Below are 19,831 nucleotides of genomic sequence, written 5' to 3' on the forward strand. Positions count from 1 at the left end.
CCCTTACAATCATACTGGTTGCACCTGGATAATCTAGGCTACTCTGGATTTTCATCAGGGCAATGATTAGCAATCTTAGTATCTTAGTCTCCCCTTGCCATGTAGTAAGTGTGTCTACAAGTTCCAGCCAGCGTGAGATGGACGTCTGGAGGCCAGTCCTCCACCTGCTACAGATATTAGCACCTATCACATTGCTTCCATTCTAAGCAAAAGCATGAGATCCTGCTTGGGTGAATTGCATTTTCTTTCTTTTTTTTTTAAAGATTTATTTATTTGTGCATACAGAAAAGGGGTACAGGCCAGAGGTGCAGGGGCAGTGAGAGGACCCACAAGAGACAGAGTGAGGAGCAGAACAGGCAGATCGATGAAGTACACTGCTGAGGGGAGCAGCGGGTGGGTCAGGAGAGGTCTGCTGCGCCATATGGTCTCCTCCAGGGCAGGCGGGGATCGAACTCATGCGGAAGTGGCTTTAGCTTCTCAGTGCTGTGCTTTAACCCACTGCACCACCAGGGAGGGCCGAGTTGCATTTTCTTGATGTTTGGAAAGGTTGGACATCTTCTTCTGTGTGAAGGAGCCAAACAATTTCTGTTTCTGTCCACTGTCTGCTCCTGCCCTCATCTCCTTTTCTACCAGGTTGCCTTTTTTGTTTTCAGTTAAGTTATAAATCCCTTGAGGGTAGGAACTGTCTCATGTTCATGATGGCACCTCAGTAACTCCATAGACAGCCAGACTCAGAGCTGGGGCTTGTGCCTTCTAGTCCTCCCCATTCATTCTCTCGCTATTCTGCTTGGGATGAAATAGGCGGACACGTCCGGCTGAACTAGTGGAGTCTGTGTCTGGGAGGGCATGGTAGCTAAAGCAAAGAGGCCTCGTGGTTTGCTTGCAGGCCCGGGGACTTTCCAGGCCATTACATAATGGCCTTGGGGCCACACAGAACCAGAGCCTGACCCCCTCGTCTCAACCCTAATTTGGGTGGCCCTTCCACCCTAAGTCTCAATTTCCTTACCCAGAAAAGCAGCTGTCAGGGACTGACCCTGATCACCGGCTTTCGGAGGGCAGGGTCTTTAGGTGAGCAGTGTCGGCGAGCAGATTTCTAAAGAGGGAAAAAGGAGAGCGGATGACACCAAGACAACAGGGGAATCGGAGTTGGGCGCAAGTCTTCCTGCTCTGGTCTCAGCAGAGGTTTATTTTATACATTTCAAGCAAGCAGTGGGATAACATTAGCATATGAATTGGGCTGAGAGATCACGCTCATCTTTATTCTAACAGTTTGGAGTCGTATTGACCTTCTGCTGAGATTATAACATTTATTATTTTTAAAATCAATCTGTTCATGGTGTCATGCTGGCACTTTAGGACGGTGGGGATAGAAACACAGCTTTTTGAGAGGGAGGTATCGTGGTGTGACCCTGTAGGATGGCAAGGCAAGGAGGGCAGGGGCCCAGGAGGGTGGCAGCAACCAAGCCTCCCGCCTCTGGTGAATCTTCACGCTCTTTCTCTGGGCTCACTCTGGGCTTTCTCACACGTTGTCTTGTGTTTTGCCTCTTCTGTGGCTACACCACTTCTCACTGCCACCACTGCTTTTATCCCCACTTCCGGGCTCGGGTGTGCACACTTACGCATGCCCAGGCGTCCACAGTCAGGCACGCACACCCCACGCCCATGCTCCCGACAAGTAAGGAAACCAAGACAGCCAGTGGCTAGAGCAGTAAAAACCTGATTAACTCATTCACCCTACAGAGAAGCCCTTACTGAGTTGCTCTTGCGGTCTTCAAAGCAGTGGGCAGAGCCACTAGGTACAGAGAAGAGCGATTGTAAGTCATTCTCCTGACCGGTAGACGATGTGCTCTCCTGTAATACTCTGAGAAATTGCAATAAAGAGCTAGATTGCTCTTCAACTATTCTGTCTCTGTCCCCTGTCTCTCCTGGAGCTGCTGGTGCAGGTGCACACAGGGCCCGGCTCGTGGGAGTGCCTTTGCGTGGCAGGCGCTCGAGTGTTGTCTCCGAGTGCCATCTCTTCATCCAGCATCACTTTGTTAGACTGTCCATGAGCGAAAACACTGGGTTGGGCCATTGTCCGTGAGCACGTGGGTCTTCTCCAGGTTCTCCAGTTTCCTCCCTCCTCTCAAAGGTGTTGGTGTCAGGAGCACTGACGTGTCTCTGTTGTCCGGGCAGAGCGAGTAGGTGAGTGGCCTGCGTGGAAGGGTGTCCGCCCATCCAAGGTTGCATCCAGCCCTGAGCCCTGAGCTGGGATAGGTCCTAGCCATCTGAGACCCCAAAGTGGAATAAGCAGGTGGGGAAATGAATGAATGAGTAGAAGTTATTGTTGAATATTTAGAAGAGCTTTACGTCTTTAGCATTTTGGTGATACTTTCTGTGACCAGAAATAGGAATTTGACTAAGTTCCTACTAGTGGTAAAACTGCTTTCCTCATTTGTTGTTTCACTTAAAGTTGCAGTTGTTAACTGCAAACTTATGCACCACCAGAACTGGTGGTGAACGAGCCCCCTACTCTGACCCAGCACTGCAATCTTGGGTGCAGGGGACCTTGACCTCTCAGCCATTTCCTGCTGGCAGCATCGGGAAGGGGTTCCTACCTGCTGTCTGCTGGGAGGATCCTGAGGAAGACAGGGAGCGAGGCGCCCATGGTGTGGGCAACACGCAGGGCCATCAGTGACTGTTCTAGTCTCAGCTCCCCCTTCTCCTGCCCTTCTTTCCCTCTGAAGTTGCCTGTCCCCACGCCTGACCTTGACAGCAGGTCCAGAGCTGATTCGGCCCCCTCCTGCCCTGAGTCCCCATTTCTCCAGCCTCTAAGGGCTGGCAGCCACAAGGTCGCTCCCGTGGCAGCAACACACCTTCTCCTTCTGTGGAAGGTGGGAGCTGCCTTTGCCTGGTGGGCCTGGACCCCACTCAGGGTCCTGAGGAAGGCTCCCTGCCGGGCAGGACTACGGCCACCAGGTCTTTGTGGCCGTGTCCCTTCAGCAGGCCCCCCTGGGCCTGGCTGCCAACCCTCCTGCAACTGCAGGAGCCTGGAACCCATTAGTGTTTTTATTAAATCCATCTGTTCCGCATGGCCGACTGGGCACGTCTCCTGCTCCCACCCTGGGAGTGAGAGGGAGCCCTGCACACAGGAGGCAATTGTGTGAGCTGGGTGTGGCATCCTGGAGGCTGTGTGGGTAAGGCTTGGCCTGGAGGGAGTGGAGCTCTAAACAATGGGAACTGGCAGGACTTGGGAGTTGGGGAACACTGGAGAGCATTCCTGAGCACCCTCAGCCTGTGGGGGTACAAGGGGCTGGGGAGACTGCGGATAAAAGGGGGCTTGTCCTTCCAGGACACTGGAAACTGTGGGTTTGCTGATCCACCTCACTGATGAAGCGCTTCTCCCCTCTCCCAGGAGTGCATCATCGATGAGGACTGTGGGCCCGCCAGGTACTGCCAGTTTGCCAGCTTCGAGTACACCTGCCAGCAGTGCCAGGAGCAGCAGACAGTGAGTGTGCCTGTGCTTCAGGGCTGCAGCGCCCAGGCCGTGGGAGCCCGGAAAAGGGGCTCGGGGCTCCCAGTTGGGCTCCAGAAGCCCCTTCAGGGAGCTACCTTTTCCATGCTTACAAGAGTCTCTCCATGACCCCAAGGGAGCTGACTCCAGGAAGCTATCCTGGGGATCCCTCAGCAGGCCTGCTGCCACCCCACTGCCCCTTGAGCCCTGGCCCCAGGGATGACAGGGAAGAGAGGGAGGACAAAGGCAGAGCTACCTATTTCTTCCTCTGGGCAAGACAGGCCTGTAGACATGGCTGGTGACCACTGCAGCCTCCCAGCAGGGAAGAGGGTAGGGGTAGCTTCTCTCCTTCCTGGCCTGCAGCAAGACCCCTCCCACTGTCCCAGATCTTACTCTCAATTTTCCCAAAGGAAAAGGGTAGAGGGAGGGCCAGGAAGAAGCCTGAGGACACCCCTGATGGACACTCCACAGAGGGCTGTTTGGACAAAGCCAGATGGCCTTGTAGACGTACAGTCCCCCTTCGCTATTAAGACAACAACACAGCAAGACAAATGTGTTCAGCAAGGGGAGAGCTTCCCCTAGCCAGCCCGACCCTGTCCGAGCTTAGGCCGTTGCTGTCGTCCCCTGCGCCTGCCACGCCCAGGGTCACCGCTGAGTGCGGTCGGGCCACCATCCTTTGTAAAGTCTCCAGCTGGGCAGGAAGACTCAGAAATAAGATGCCCCAATGCCTTATCTTGGGGCTCCCCTGCCATCCTACCAAGCTCAGGATCTCTCCCCTCCCACCCCCCGGATTTCTTGACTTCCACTGAGAGTCAGCAGCCTTGGGTCTTAGTTTCCAGCTCTACAGTTGGGGTGGAGGTCAGCGCGCTCCCTGTCTCCACGCCTCCCAGGCCAGGGTGGTGACACGCGGGGCTCCCGCCTCTGTGAGTTGGGGGCCAGTGCATCTCCCACCTCTCTGCAGCTCTGTACTCGGGACAGCGAGTGCTGTGGAGATCAGCTGTGCATCTGGGGCCATTGCGCGAAAACAGCCACCAAAGGCGGCAACGGGACCATCTGCGACAACCAGAGGGACTGCCAACCCGGGCTGTGCTGTGCCTTCCAGAGAGGTGGGTGGCTCCCGCTGGGTGCCCCCTGCTGCGGCCAGGCTCATGTCAACCACGCTCTTTTAGGGTTCCTCCTTCCTGGAAAGACTCTTACTAAATTCTCACGCAAGTGTTGCAGCCTCACAGCACTGCCGGGTTCAGACCCGGCAGGTGCCTATACAGTTCAGCTCCATCAGGCTGCACAGGTCCAGGGAAGGCAGACCACCACGGGGTGGGGGAAGGGGTGCAGAGGGGAGAGGGCTGGTCCCCGCGGGCCCTCCCCAGTCCCACTCCACATCCCCCAGGCCACAAGGTAGCCCCTGACCTCAGCCCTAATTCCCAAGGTGCTTCTCTCGCCCTCAGCCTCCCACCTTCCTAGCTCCCCAACCCCTGCTGTTGTGGCAGGTGTCAAGATGGCCCAGGTATCCCTCCCCTAGGAGCTGCATCCTCCTCTTCTCTCACTCCGTTAGGCCCTTCCATCTGCCCTCCGAGGCCTTTGTCAGCTGTTTACCTGTCTCTTTCTCTCTACCTACCACTCCTTGGCCCTTTGGCCAAGTTTTGCCCCAGTTTTTCCCACTGTGCCCCACGCCAGCCTTTGTTGCTGCTGTCCACCAATGCTGAACCCCTTTCTTCCATGCTCCACTTCCCCTGACCTTTGACCTCCAAACCCGGCACAAACCCACCTTTCCTAGCCTGGGTCCAGCCATCTGGCTCACTCCTTCCTGAGCCATGCTGCCATTTTGCTTCCTCTCATGTCACCTCCATTTGGGGCAGAGGGTGGAAGGTGGGCAGCTGCACCTCTTTTCTCTGCTCCCTTCCCTGGTGCCTGCCTACTTGGTGCTGGGCACACAGGGTGACTCTTGGCCACTGCAGGCCTGTTGTTTCCTGTATGCACACCGCTGCCTGTGGAGGGCGAGCTGTGCCATGACCCCGCCAGTCGGCTTCTGGACCTCATCACCTGGGAGCTAGAGCCTGAGGGAGCTTTGGACCGATGCCCGTGTGCCAGTGGCCTTCTCTGCCAGCCTCACAGGTGAGGAGCTACCTGCCCGCCCTGTGGGGGCGAAGAGCTGATGAAGTGCCTCCCAGTCAGGAGGAGGGAGCAGGAGGAGGAGGGAGATGTGGATTCAGGCTAGAAGAGATTTCATCTGAGATACCCTCACGTCGCTGGGATGGAGGGCCCCCTAGCAGTCAGGTGTGTAGGGTGTGGGGTACAGATGCAGGGCTCAGGAGTGAACATCCCAAGGAGAAGAGCTGAAGGGTAGGGAGGGCGTCCAGGCCCATACGACGAGGACCAAGCAGAGAAGAGGATGGTGGAGGTGGCTAAAAAGGTGCGGAGGGGCGGGAGGGAAGTCAAGGCAGTGAGAGGAAGTTGGGGTGCAGACACTGCCCACAGGTCCTAGCCGCTGAGACACTATGTAGCATCAGTTGTGACTTGGCCAGTCACTCCAAACATATCGTGCCGAATCTCTCAGCCAGCACTGCTCAAACCTCTGTCCCAGCAGGACCTAGGGGACTGGCAGACAGACAGGTCCCCCATGTGTCCCACGAGTCCCCTGGACTCAGCATATGGGCAGTTAGGCTTCAGGCCCGGAGTCCTCAAGGACTGTGCTGGTTGCTGGGCCTGGAGAGTCAAGAGCGGGGCATCAGACCTGCAGCTGGGGAGGGGCATGCCCATCAGGTGTAATACCTCCAGGACTGATCCTTGCTCAGCAGCCTTCTTTAAGGTTGGGTGCTGACACGAAGCTAAGGCTCCGTTGGATATTAGAGCAGGTGCACTTGGCTTCAGGCCTGGCCATCATGTCCATGCCCTCCCCCCACTCAGAGCCCAGTTTGCCTCTGTGGGGAGACACAGGCCTTGACTGAGCTAGTCCCGTGTCTCCCCAGCCACAGCCTGGTATATGTGTGCAAGCCAGCCTTCGTCGGGAGCCGTGATGAGGACGGAGACAGTCTGGTGCCCAGAGAGGTCCCCAATGAGTATGAAGACGGCGGCTTCATTGAGGAGGTGCGCCAGGAGCTGGAGGATCTGGAGAGAAGCCTGTCTATGGAAATGGTGTTCGGGGAGCCTGTGGCCTCCAGGCTGCTGGAGGGAGAAGAGATTTAGAGGCGGGCTGTTCTGTGGGTAGACGTGCAATAGAAGCAGCTAATTTATTTCCCCAGCTGTGTCCTCTAAGAGCAAGTTCACCAGGTTTTTTCCATGGTCTCTTCCCAGTACAATTCCCCTTCTGGCTTGAAACAAATTGAGACGTTCTGTGTCCGTCCGGCTCTCCCAGATGTACCCCATGCATCACAGTTCTGGTGCCGGGTAGGGGGGACTCGGTGTGGGAGGGTGAAGGCAGAACAGAGCTGCTAATTTGGGCCAAGTATTAGCACTTTGCCTCTATGGTTGGCAGATGGCACATTTCATTTTGTTCTATTGCCTGGAGCGTTGTTGAAGGACAGGGGGGTGGAAGAGGATGCCGAATTTCCCCACGGTGGGTTTGGGGTAATGTTGACTCTCATACATGAGAAGAGGGCCCTGCTTTGCAAACTTAAACCTGGAGAAAATGCAACAAACAAAGTTTCCAGGCAGTTCTTCCCAGGCCTAGCGAGCTGTGCCTTCATCTGCTGCAGATGCACTGTTCTGCTCAAGCCTTGGTATGTGCATCCATCCTTTGTACGTGTCACTCAGCTCCTACCTCTGTGCCAGAACAGCAATTTCCCCTCCACGACTGATTCAAGCTCTCACTACAGCCTGGTGAGGCTCTCTGAGGCTCAGAGACCTCCAGTTGCTAGCCCAAATCACACAGCTCATGAAGACCAGAGCAGGATTTCACCAATGAAATCTCCAATGCTCTCTTCACTATTCCTCACTAGCCTCAGTGCCACCAAAATATACCCTAAATAAGCATAGAATTTTTCTTTTTTTGAGGCACATCTGGAATTAAGGTGATACTAGCTCATGAGTCCCGGTAAGATTAAACTTCTACTGTTAGAAATGGCAGCATTCAAGGGTTTGACCCTGCCCTGTAGGGCAGTTAGTTACCTCAGTGAAAGTATGTGGTTAGATACATGAACTTGCTAGAAACAGCACTGAAATAATTGTAGAGTAAGGATTAGAAATGAAATCTGCAAAATCCCTTACCAGCAAGCAACGGTCTGAAGACTGTTGTCAACCACTTGGGGGAAAAATCAGAGCAAACACAGCTCTGTGAAATATGGTTGTAATATCTAGACTGAGAGCACTGGACTGTGCTGGTCCACAGATGATATCCCCAGGTGCCAGGGACTGACTCCATCATGGATTCATCTAGAGTTATTAAATGTTAAAGCTGCCCATGATTGTATAAGCATGCTTTCATTGATTTTTAAATTATGTATAAACATATATGTTGCATTTAAAATCAAGCATAAATCACTTAAACTACTCTGTTGCAGTTCTTGGACACTTTTTCTTTTTGATGTTGAATAAATATAAAACCCTTTCAGCCAGAAAAATAAAATAACCTACTTTGTCAAAAAACAAACCCTCTCTTCATCGAAGCAAATTTTCCAGACAACTGAAGCACACTTCTTTAGCATCAATATATTTTAGAAATATTAATAATTTGGGGATTAATGATTCACTGTTTTCTCAGTCACTATGACTCTTCATAGAAGCTTTCTTTAATCAAATCCAGTTCTGAGCCATAACGCAGTAGACTATTTAGGCTATAAAGTTACTATATATTAAGATCAGCTGAGTGACAGGCTCTAGAATTGGCATTCTACCTATATTAACTCACTTAGTCTTCATTGAATCCATGAGTGTTTTCCTCATTGAATAGATGAAAAAATAGAGGCTTAAAGACTGATAGAACTAGAAGTAAAAAGATATCTAGTATAGTGAGCTCAGGATATAGTGATAATAAAAAGATTGTTCTCTATTCAACATCAAAAACCATTAGGACTGCTCTACTTCTTTACGAATCAACAGATATTCATGGGAAGCCTGCTCAGAACTTGATTATGTCAAGTTGATCCAGACAGGACCCCTCCCCTGAAGGCATCACAGTCTAATGACACTAAACCAAACACCAAACAGAGCAAAAAGCAGAGACCCCAGGTCACGGGCACCTCAAAGGAGACTCAACATGGGAGAGTTGCATGGAAACCAGCTCTGAAAACAGTAGTTTGTCAGGCCAGAAGGAAGAGGAAGAGGCATTCTGAACCATGGACAGGAGGGAGGGTGAGAATGGAAGGAGGGGTGTCATATAAAGGAAGCTTCAAGTAACCCACAGCAACTAAGCAGCAAGGTTAATTTGAATGAGCATTTGGAGAAGCAAATCAGCATTTGGAGAAGAGCATTTATTTCATTTAGTAATAAATTTACTGAGCACCCTTTTATGTCAGGTCCTATAATGAATATTAGGTGCCAGGGAGATAATATTAAATGATAAACTATGCATAAGCTCTTTTATGTAGCAGAAGAAATCCAGAGAGAATCTGGTATATCTAGTGTACTCAGATATATATCTGGTATATCTAGTGTACTCAGGCTTAGGTGAGGTTTTGAAACTTGAAATTTACTGTCTTTGTTGCTCTGGAATTCACAGTTCCTACCAAGGAAGCAATGAAGGATATTGTTGTTGTTGTTGTTGTTTTAAAGATTATTTATGCATATAAGAACTGGGGTGCAGGTCAAAGTGCAGAGGGTGAGAGGATTCACCAGAGACAGAGTAGGGAGCAGAACAGGTGGATCCACTGAAATATTCTGCTGAGGGGATCAGCAGACGGGACAGAAGAGTCTGCTGTACCATGTGGTAATTCCCTTGTGGGGGATCTAACACATGCGCAAGTGGCTACAGATCACCTCATAGTGAGGTGCTTTAACCTGCTGAACCACCAGGGAGGGGCTGGATATTGTTATTTTGAAAGCTAGCAAAACTCACAGGGAAGGGGGAGTGACTCAGCTAGTTGGCAGGTTCTCAACCTCAAAAGTTATACCTGCAGGACACCACTTAAAACAGACATGTGGGGACAACAACAGAATGCATTTACATAAAGAGAGCGAAAGAGGGTACAGGGTGGTGTTCGAGAGTGAGAGTTGTAGTGACAAGATGGCAACTGGCTTGCTAAGAAAAACCTGGAAACTGCACATAGTGGGAATAAGTCAGCTTAGAACATAGAAGGCTATCACTGTAAGTCTTAAGTCAGCCTAACATAGAGGGGTGGCCTGCCAAGGTCTGAGGGCAAACCTGGGGAGTCTGGGCGCACATGTGCTCAGTACTGACTGCATCACCTGGGCAGCAGGACCACCCTTAGGACCTGGGAACGCAGGGCTTAGGTGTACCAGACGCTCCAAGTTGTAACTGCTCAACAGCTAGTCCCACCCCTCTTTCCTTGCCCGTCTTCATCCACCAAACCAGGATACAAGAAGCTAGATTTTTGCTACTGAGATAGCCACAAGACCCAGCTCTAGTCCAGGATTTGTAAGGGGAAAGCTGCCAGAGAGTTTCTGGGAAGGATCTCTTTCCCTGAGTGACCAAAGAGGCACACGAAAGGAAAGCTGCTCCATCACTTCTCGCTGGTCGCCTCTGAGCACAGTAGTTTACATTGTGCTACTTGGCTCACAACAGCCAGCTTGTGGCTACTGGGTGTCAGTAACGCTGCCTTCTCTGTAAGTTCTAGGGAAGAAATCATTTCCCTGCCTTGTTTTTTTTTTTTTTTTTTTTTTTTTTCCTCAAAAGGGTCTTCTTCCTCTGCTCTTGGCTGAGGAAGAGAGCAGTAACTGGTTTCTCTTTAAATGTCATCTCGCTGGTTCTTTGCCAAGTGGAAATGGTTGTTCCACTTTTAAGAACTCAAGTGATCAGGTTGGACCCTCCTGGATAATCCAGATTCCCATTAAGTCCTTATCCTTTGTCACAACTTCAGTCTTTTTTCACAGTGTAAATTTTCACAGGATCTAGGTATAAGATGTGAACTTCTTTGGGGGACCATTATTCTACCACCAAAGAAGGATGACTCTGAGTCCTCCATGATGCAGAGGAAGGAACAAGTCCGGCTGTCTCCTTTAAAATAAGCCATCAGTATTTTTATGAAGTTGCTATTAGCCTTCTGCTATTTCAAGCCAGAAGCACTCCCAATACAGGAGCTACTTGCAAGATGACCAGCTGAGAGGTAAAAAGTACAGGTCTAAGTCCCACTCCACCCACTTTCCCACCACCCCAAGTCACAGATCTGGAAAAACATTGATTACGAATCAATGTTAGCAGGTGTGGCGCAGCCTGAGTCTACTCGCTGACCTCACAGACAAGGATGGCCGCGATGCCTGCCCATGGGTTTCAGGATGGACAGGAAGGTGAGGGGACACAAATAGTTCCTGCTGACTTCCAGCGCATCCCCTCCTGTTCGGTACCTCCTCCTCTTCCTCCAAGTGCCTGGCTTCTTCAGCCTCATTAATCTAGTTTTGGGGGTGGGGGTGGGGTCTGACAAATAGTTGAGAAAGGGATGCAGGACAGAAGGATTGAAGCATTGGAGCGAGAAGTGAGCAGACTGCTGTGCTGTGAGGGAAGAGGGTGGGATGAGAAAAGGGGAGTTAGGCATTTGTATATCCTCTGTACCTCCTCCAGAATCAGGAAATGCAACCGGATTATTTTGAAATACTTTTTGATAGTTAACCTAGATTTCCAAGTTCAGAGGATCAACAGCTGTGTGGCTAGAGACCTTCATACAGGGCTTCCTGAGAGGTGCATGTCAGCAACAGCAGGATAGTTGACCTACATAGTGAAGGCCGGGGGCGGGGGGGAGAGGGCAGTAGGAAGCTCCGTTTTGGTCAATTGCAGTGGATGGGTGACCAATGAGGGAGGGGGAACTAAATGCTAAAACCTATAGGGGGACTTTCAGTCAAAATTTTATGGAAGCTATGGATATCTCAGTGAAGGTTGTGCAATGCTATAGGACACATTGACTGTTACCAACCTTCCACAGGAAGAGGAACACTGGGGAGAGATGGTGGGTTGTACTAGCAAGGAAAAAGAGGCAAAGAAAATTCTAATAGCTCCACCGCCAGAAATGGGCACGGAAGTGACACATTTTAGAGGAATGTCTCTTCTGGCAGTCAGGGGACCAATAGTCATTTCATGAGGGATTACCAAGGCTGTGGAGATGAGTCCTTTGCTCGTAGGATGTCAAAGGCATCACATCTTCAAGTCCACAAGCTCAAGTGACCAGATGATACTCACCATGACAACCTCGAGTCTGTTTCTAATGATGACTTTTCCCCATTCTTACTTCTTTCATCATCCTAGTGCTGCTGCAGAAGTACTGTGGCACACTGTCTATGGACAGTGTGTGTATAAGGGTGGGAAGGCCTGGAGGAGAAAGGAATCAAATAGCTTAAATGTTAAACAATGTAAAGCAACTAAAGTTATAGCTACTGTTTACATGCACTTTTAGTGGGAAAATGCATTTTGTAGGACAGTTGGTATAATTACTGGAGACCAAATCATTACATGTTTGTATCTCACCAAGCTGATACTCCTTAATTATATGTTACTTATTACACTGAGCCAAGTGGGTGTACTGTACTATGGGAGGTGGCAGGCTGGGAGCAAAGAAAGGTGGCCCTCACCTTTCAAGCAAGGCTATAGTTCCACAAATCATTTGTCTCAGGCATTCTCAGGTTCTGACCAATCAGAAGGCAAGTTTCTGTTGCACTGATTAGCTGGTCACAAGAAGCAGAGGCTGGGGAGGGAATAATGAGTCCTCTAGTCATGGCTGTTTTCTGTTCTACATAGTCACACATACTTTGAGGCAGTCTTGATTTTGTCAAGTCTTGTTTCTGAATCAATCTGAAAGCCAAGTTTTGAAAATCAGTACCTAGTCAAATGACCATAATCCCCCACTTCCCTATATGAATTGCACCTAAGCCGCAGCTTCCGATTTCATTTAGACTAACACAGGTGGCTTTATTTGGGCTGCAAATTCCTCTACATGCTTGATTTTACAACACGTTACTAGCCCTCTAGAAAATTATACACGCACAAAATTTAGTATTTAATGATTTATGATCTGAAGACTTTTGACTGCTAGCAACTAACTGGTATTCCAAAATTACACAGAATTGTTTGATTCAGATTAGCTTCCATTCTATGTATGCTAGATTGTAATTTGCAAATTGTAATGTGAAAGAAGTTGGTTAGTCTTGACAAAGGGACACAGTTCAGAGGGACAACTAGCCAACTGGAAATATTGGCCAATGAACCTGATGACTTTATTGTGTTCCATACAATCACAGGTCACTTTCAGATTCAGTAACAACACTGCAATGCTCTGATGTTCTGCATGCATTTCTATTAAACCACCCTCAGGATGTAGGTTTGTACTCTCAACCTCAGGATGAGCCACCAATACAGATGTGGTAATGTTAGCAACTGACGTCTACTTGATCATTTTCTAGTTGTGACCTAATTTCATCCCCATTTTCAGAATTTTATAGCATTCCATACACATCATCAAACATCCTAAGTGAGCTTCACTCATTGTTTTTATCTCATCATGGCTCCTATGCCATTCTCAAACCTCCTTAGTTTGAGAAGCAGATGGCTGACTGACACAAATGTATCTTGCCCCTTGGTAAAAAATGCTTTTAAGTTTGGGTGACTTTGGAAAGCAAGGTCACAAGTTAGTGCACATGGCCTATTCAGCCTCAGGAATCAAGAGATGAGCAATCACAGGGTCCCCTAACCCAGGGCACATGAACAACAGCCTCTTGGTTTACAGGTGATCACTTGATTCTTTAAATCTGAGAAAGGCTGACACATCGAGTCCCTAATGGAAATTCCACAAACCCCTAAGGTCACCATACCTTTTAAACTGATTAAAGTGCAACTCTTTTTTACCTTATCAGGCACTGCAAAGTGACTAGTGTGTTTTTTCTTTTTTCTTTTTTTAAGATTTATTTATTTGTGCATACAGAACTGGGGTATAGGCCAGAGGCTCAGGGGCGGTGAGAGGCTTCACCAGAGACAGAGTGGGGAACAGAACAGGCAGATCAAGAAGTACACTGCTGAGGGGAGCAGCAGGCGGGCCAGGAGAGGTCTGCCACACCATGTGGTCACCTCCGGGGCAGGCGGGAATCAAACTCATGCAGAAGCGGCTTTAGATTCTCAGTGCTGTGCTTTAACCCGCTGCGCCACCAGGGAGGGCCCGTGACTAGTGTGTTTTTTATAACATTTTTTCTTTACTCTTGATATTTGTACTATGCCTGCCAGTAGAAGCAGCAAACACAAAACAGGGCAGAAGGCACAGAATGAGGTGCTTGAGAAGATTTTTGCCATTACTCTTATAAGAACACTAACTCAAGCCAAAACATACCAAAGCCCATTTAGGGGTGCGAAGGGAGGGCTTTAATTGTGCCAGAGTCAGTCCTGGAAAGCAGAAACCTGATTCGACCCCATAGCCCAACTAAGCAGGCCTGTATCAGAACCAAACAGCTCGTTATATCAGAAAATCCAATTCAAATGATTCATCACAAATGCTTCAATTTTTCCAGAGTACACAATGATTCCATTAAATGCACACTTAGAACAGTATTTCAAATTTAGTAAAATGCTATAGTTTACATGAAATGAAAATTACTAAGAAAAGTATCTTAGAAAAGAATTTTTTGCCTTAAGGATTCCAAGAGGCTTTTAAAATATTACGGAATAATCACTATGATCTAATTGCAGAGTCAACATCTGGCAATACTATTTTTCTAGTTATATTTTCTTAAAAGAAAAAAGGGATAAAAATCCAATTTTGAAATAGTAACGATCCTCCAAAGTTAAATATTAACATCTTTTCATCTCTTGTGAGAAGTTTACTATAAACACCTTATCACAGAAATAATACACAAGATGTTACACTGAAAGAAAGCAAATCTATTGTTAACCCATATTCTTCATCCACAAAAGTTTAATGACTAACATAACACAACAGAATGAACAAATGTTTTATTGGCATGTTCATTGTTGTAAACAGCATCTGGCATGAAAAAGTTTTACCAAAACCTTTTTATTGATTTTTATAAATTAGATGGCATTTTCAAAATTTACTAGAATTGTGTTCACTGAATAACTGTATTTAGCAAAGCAAAAATTTGCCAATTCTTATAGACTTTGCAATGAAATCATGTTCACTATATCAGTTGTGCCATGACCTGACTTACTAGCAAGTTTATTCAACACGATGTTAAGATGTTTCCCCAAAGTTAAAACTACATGTAGCTACAAATTAACTCCAAAACTTAAAGTGGGACTTACAAGGATTCTAGAAGATTTAAACTTGAAGTAAAACTTCAAAAACAAGTGTACAAAAAGGAAAAAATTGAAGCTGCAACAGAAAAACCTCATTAACAAGGGCAAATACAGTCGTATGGGACCCAGCACTGAGGAACCTCACTGAGGATTACATTTACATAGACTTACACTTTTCAATGTACACAAATGTACATCATTTGATGATACGTGAAAAAGAATAACCATGGGAAATAGTTGAACTGCAATTATGATAACTCAATAGGATCAATTTTATTTACATGCTGAATGAATGAGTGAAACATACTGTCTACATCCATAACTTAAGTACAATCAGTTATAATTACAATATTGCAGCAATTTGAGCTGCCACCTGCTGGGAGCGGTTTAAGGGAAACATCTTGATATTTCAGAATAATGTTCTTAATACTTAGCAAAAAAAATGAAAGAAATTAAAAACACAACTTCACAATTCTTTACTGGGTTACGGCTGGTTCTAAGAATTTCTTTCTTCAGCTCTTTATGCTGCTTTTCAGGAGTCAACACACGTTGCATTTACTTCCCAATTGTCAATGAGGTAATGTGTGTATCAGTGAAATAAACAGAAAATTCATTCATTCATGGCCTTTGCACAGCTTTTATTATTAAGCTATGAGCATCCTGTTTGAGGCTAGTTTTACTAGCGGCTATGTGCACATTTGTCCACAATAAAAGAAGTGTACTCATCCCCTTCCCCTTTACTAGTAGCAGGTTTTACTTTTTTGCTTTTATATTTTTGCACATCCCTTTTCACTTTACAGTACATTTGACTATAGTGCACAACATGATTCCAAGTCAAAACAGTGGCCCATTGGGCACTGAGCTTCTGATTGGTGAAGGGCAGTCCCAATCAGTGCTGGTGTCACTGGGTTACCCCTAACCATGTCCGGCCATAATGGCACTACACAGTAGTAGTGAACCGTCTAATTAAAACCAAAAGTTCCCCAGGGAAAATGCTACACTAGCCGAGTCAGTCTTGAGTCAGATCTTTATTTGGTGCTCCATCCAGATATATTTTTAGTGCTTTCTCTTTCCGAGGTGAGTACGTCACACGGTGTCCTGTCTTCTGAAGTCGACTACTTTCTTTTTTCATAAGTTCATTTCTTTGCTCGTCTGTCAGCTCCATTAATTCTTCCGTTTTATCCCTATATTTAAGATATGAATGACACATTAGACAATATAGCCATCTGCTTCCAGTAGTTTATGCTTGAATTCTATTATGTTCCTCAGTGAGAATGAAATCTGTCACTGGAGAAGGTAAAAATTCTCATATACTAAGATGTCCTAGTTTAATGTGTTTATTATACTAATGTATTTCTCACTTTTAAAATGGCATAAAAAACTTCCACAACTACTGTCATTTATTGATAACTATTTATAACAGAGTCATTTTAAATACAATTGCTCTAATTCTCATAAAATTTTGCTGGGTTGACATCACTGTTGCCACTGAACAGATGAACAGCCAGGTAAGTACAAGGCTAAATCTCATCCCACATCTATCTGGCTCCAACAATTATTCTTTTTTCTCCAAATATGCACTGTCCAGTATCATAGATACATGTGCCTAATACAGATACATTAAGAATTGAAATGTACTTGTAAGTATAACATAAATACAGTATTTCTAAAACTTAGTACAAGAAAAAGAATATAAAATAGAAGTGATTTTTATATTTACGACTACAAGTCATTACAATAATATTTTGGATGTATGGGTTTGAAATATTTTGTTAAAGTTAATTGTACCTGTTTATTTATACTTTTTAATATGTGACTACTAGAAAATTTCAAAATGTTCAGTTTATTTCTGCTGGTCAGGGCTGATCTATGTCATAACAATAATAATATAAACAAGGTATTTATGTACAACAAAAATAGTAAGTCACTAGAAATAACAAAATCATTGTGAAAGTTACCTATAAAATATGACTGCACCATCATCACAGATATAAAGAGGCCAGACATTCAGGGTAGAGACTTTAGGGTTCCAGTCTAAATCCTGATGAATATCAAGGACAGAAATATCACAGGGAAAATTTCCTCTACCCTAAGGAGAAAGAATGAATGAGTAAATTATGCTATTAGCTACACTTATATCAAGCACTATTCCCCAGATGCAAATACTGTCAGGGCTTTACCTTGGCAAATTCAATGTCTTCCAAAGGGATTCCACTGATTTCACAGAGCTGTAAAAGGAAATATTTTACATGGGGTTATTTTTAAAGTAAATCTTCTTAGAAAGTTATTTTCCGTCTACCACTTTATAGCTAAGATTTTTTAAACAAAGTATTATGATTTAGATAAAAATATCAGGAAACCCTCCCCCCCCAGTGGAAATCTCTTATCTACCCTGTAAATGCTATGTCCCAGAAATAACAATAGTATATCCCTTCAAGATCTTTTCCTATACATACATGCATTTCTGGAGTGAATAAATTATAGTTATGAACATTAAGTAATTTAATATAGTCTATATACATATACTTTGTGACTTCATTCTCTTCAATAGCTGAAAAATACATTTCCCCCCTATTTAGCTTGTTTTTAATTTTCCCAGTTACAATGCAATATTATATAGCTCCATATGTTTGCAAATATTTCTATTCTTAATATTGAATTCTTAGTAGAATTACATATCTGAAATGCTGGTAATCAACCAATTTGAATCCTGAAAAAATGTTATTTAACCACTTATGAAAGGTATACTTTGCTTGCTCTCCCTAAACTTTCACAGCTCCAAGTATTTTTAAACTTGCATTTCTTCTATGAATTGCCTATTTATGCTCGGCCCATTTTAAAAGTAGACTAATTGTTCCTTATAAATTGTGAACATCAAGTTTGATAAAGGTTTCACATACTTAAAAATTATGTTTTAGTTTTGTTTACAGGTTTTTTTTTAAATTTTGTTGTCTATGCAGATGATTTAAAGATTTATGTTGTCTGTATTTTTTGTATGATTAGGCTTAAAATATCTTTCAATATTATTTTTTCAGTACACTTTTTATATATATATGTATGTATGTATGTATGTATGTATGTATAAACTCAATATAATTAAATTTGTGTGTTTGGCACAAAATAAAGAAATATTTTATTTTTCCAAAATGCCAAATTATCCTAGTACCATTTCTTCACCATTTCACTAGTAATTTTTATAATTTCCACTTTTAAAATGCAAAATGCAAAGGACACCTTCATTTGGATTTTCTATTCAATTCTTCTTCATTTGATCGTTTAAATACATAAAGCAACTTACCCTAGTAATTTCTAACTAATCCTAACTATTTAGGACAAAATTGATTCAGGTAACAGAAAGTGAGGGTCCATTTATAAAAGACCAGAAACCGACATAATTTTTCAAAGCATGAGAAGCACTAAAAAACAAGGTTGTGGCATAGGTAAGACAGAAACAAAGTCACTGAATGAGTGTCTGGCACTCCTTGATGGATACCTCTTATGCAACAAAGCAAGTTCATTACTAGTTCATTTTGTTAAAATGGACTTACCTTTTCTCGCAATTCATCAACACTACTGCTCTCCAGTACAACCTCCTGGAAGGGATCTAATTTCATCTCTGAAGGTCTCCACCGTCTTGACAAAACTGAAAGCTGTGACATAGATTTCATCTTTTCCACCCCTGTGTATACATATACACACAAGATTAGGTCATCACTCTATTCTCTCCAACATTTGATTTGACTTTTCTTGTACTGAGTGCCTGACTAAACCAAAAGATTTACTTCAAGTATTACTCTTAAAATTGGGCCTAAAATAAACCGATTGTCACGAGAATTTTTGAGAATGAAATATCTATTCTCTTCCCTCTGGGAACTCTTTCTAACTCTTTAGTAAGTATTTCTAATTTAGCAGTATTTCCAATTCCATCCCCTCCTGACTCCCGTCATACACAGCTTTACCAAACAACTATTCTCTTTCTGGATGTCCAATAATGGAGTCTTTATTGGTTACCAAACCACAATGTAAAATTACAAGCAAATCATCACTTTATCTTCTTTTCACTGAAATTATGATTAATCCTTCCCATGTACTCACAAATGTACTGATTCTTCAAAACTCCACTCAGTTGTCACCTTTCTCACTGGTTTATACAAGAACTAATTGTACAAATTTGTTTATTAGTATCTTTCATTTTGGCATTGCTTGTCTGCAGTTCTGGTGCTCCCACAGAATGAGTACCTGGAGTTCTTACTCATTTTTTAAGCACCAGGATTAAGCAGTGTAGGTCAATAAATGGTTTTTTTCTTTTTTCTTTTTTTTGTATTTAACCACATGGTGTTTCCTGCTCAACTATTCTAAGCTAAAACATATACTGAAATGATACCAACATCAGCACCAAGCACCCAGTAACTTTTTTTGCTAACCTATGCCTGGTAACACATACTCAATTTTTCTTTATTATGGTAATTTCTATATGCTTTCATTATTCCTCCCTGGCCAACCCAGGAGTTTATCCTCTAAGGCCCCAGACAGCCAGAGAATGAATTACAACCTGGAGCACTTGCTCACACACCATTATAAATGGTGTCCTGGTTGTTCTTTGTTTTCCTAGTTGATTTGTTAAATAATCAGAATTTTAACCATTGAAATTTAAACCAAATTAGACGTGAAATAGGTGGAATGTTAGTAGTGCTGAATTGAACTCTCTGAATATTATCATAATCTTTCATGAAAATATTCAGAACACTTTTTTCAATTTCACTGAAAAAAAAAAAAGGAAAATAAGAATCTTTCTAAGCAACAGTAAAAAAATATATATAACTAGGCCCTCCCTGGTGGCGCAGCGGGTTAAAGCACTGCACTGAGAAGCTTAAGCCACTTCCGCAATGAGTTCGATTCCCGCCTGCCCCGGAGGAGTCCACATGGCGTGGCAGACCTCTCCAGACCCGCCCGCTGCTCCCCTCAGCAGTGTACTTTGTCGATCTGCCTGTTCTGCTCCC

The 19,831-nt window shown here is 44.9% G+C and overlaps 2 protein-coding genes across 3 annotated transcripts in view; one reads left to right on the forward strand and one right to left on the reverse strand.

Annotated features, from left to right (window-relative positions):
- DKK3 (dickkopf WNT signaling pathway inhibitor 3) overlaps window positions 1-7,979 on the forward strand; it is a 39,473-nt gene extending 31,494 nt beyond the window's left edge. The window contains exons 4-7 of the mRNA XM_004683039.2: window positions 3,395-3,487; window positions 4,455-4,599; window positions 5,449-5,605; window positions 6,460-7,979. Coding sequence (XP_004683096.1) covers window positions 3,395-3,487; window positions 4,455-4,599; window positions 5,449-5,605; window positions 6,460-6,676 — 612 coding nt within the window. The 3' untranslated portion in view covers window positions 6,677-7,979. The remainder of the gene's footprint in view (window positions 1-3,394; window positions 3,488-4,454; window positions 4,600-5,448; window positions 5,606-6,459) is intronic.
- Window positions 7,980-15,079: 7,100 nt separating this feature from the next.
- USP47 (ubiquitin specific peptidase 47) overlaps window positions 15,080-19,831 on the reverse strand; it is an 88,038-nt gene continuing 83,286 nt past the window's right edge. For both annotated transcript variants that reach the window (XM_004683040.2, XM_012725424.1), the window contains exons 25-28: window positions 18,380-18,510; window positions 17,012-17,059; window positions 16,790-16,920; window positions 15,080-16,015 (exon numbers count right to left, since the gene is read on the reverse strand). In XM_004683040.2, the coding sequence (XP_004683097.1) occupies window positions 15,841-16,015; window positions 16,790-16,920; window positions 17,012-17,059; window positions 18,380-18,510 (485 nt within the window). In that variant the 3' untranslated portion in view covers window positions 15,080-15,840. The remainder of the gene's footprint in view (window positions 16,016-16,789; window positions 16,921-17,011; window positions 17,060-18,379; window positions 18,511-19,831) is intronic.

This window comes from Condylura cristata, unplaced genomic scaffold (assembly GCF_000260355.1).
Source record: "Condylura cristata isolate star-nosed mole 26May11 unplaced genomic scaffold, ConCri1.0 scaffold00015, whole genome shotgun sequence".
NCBI lineage: Eukaryota > Metazoa > Chordata > Mammalia > Eulipotyphla > Talpidae > Condylura > Condylura cristata.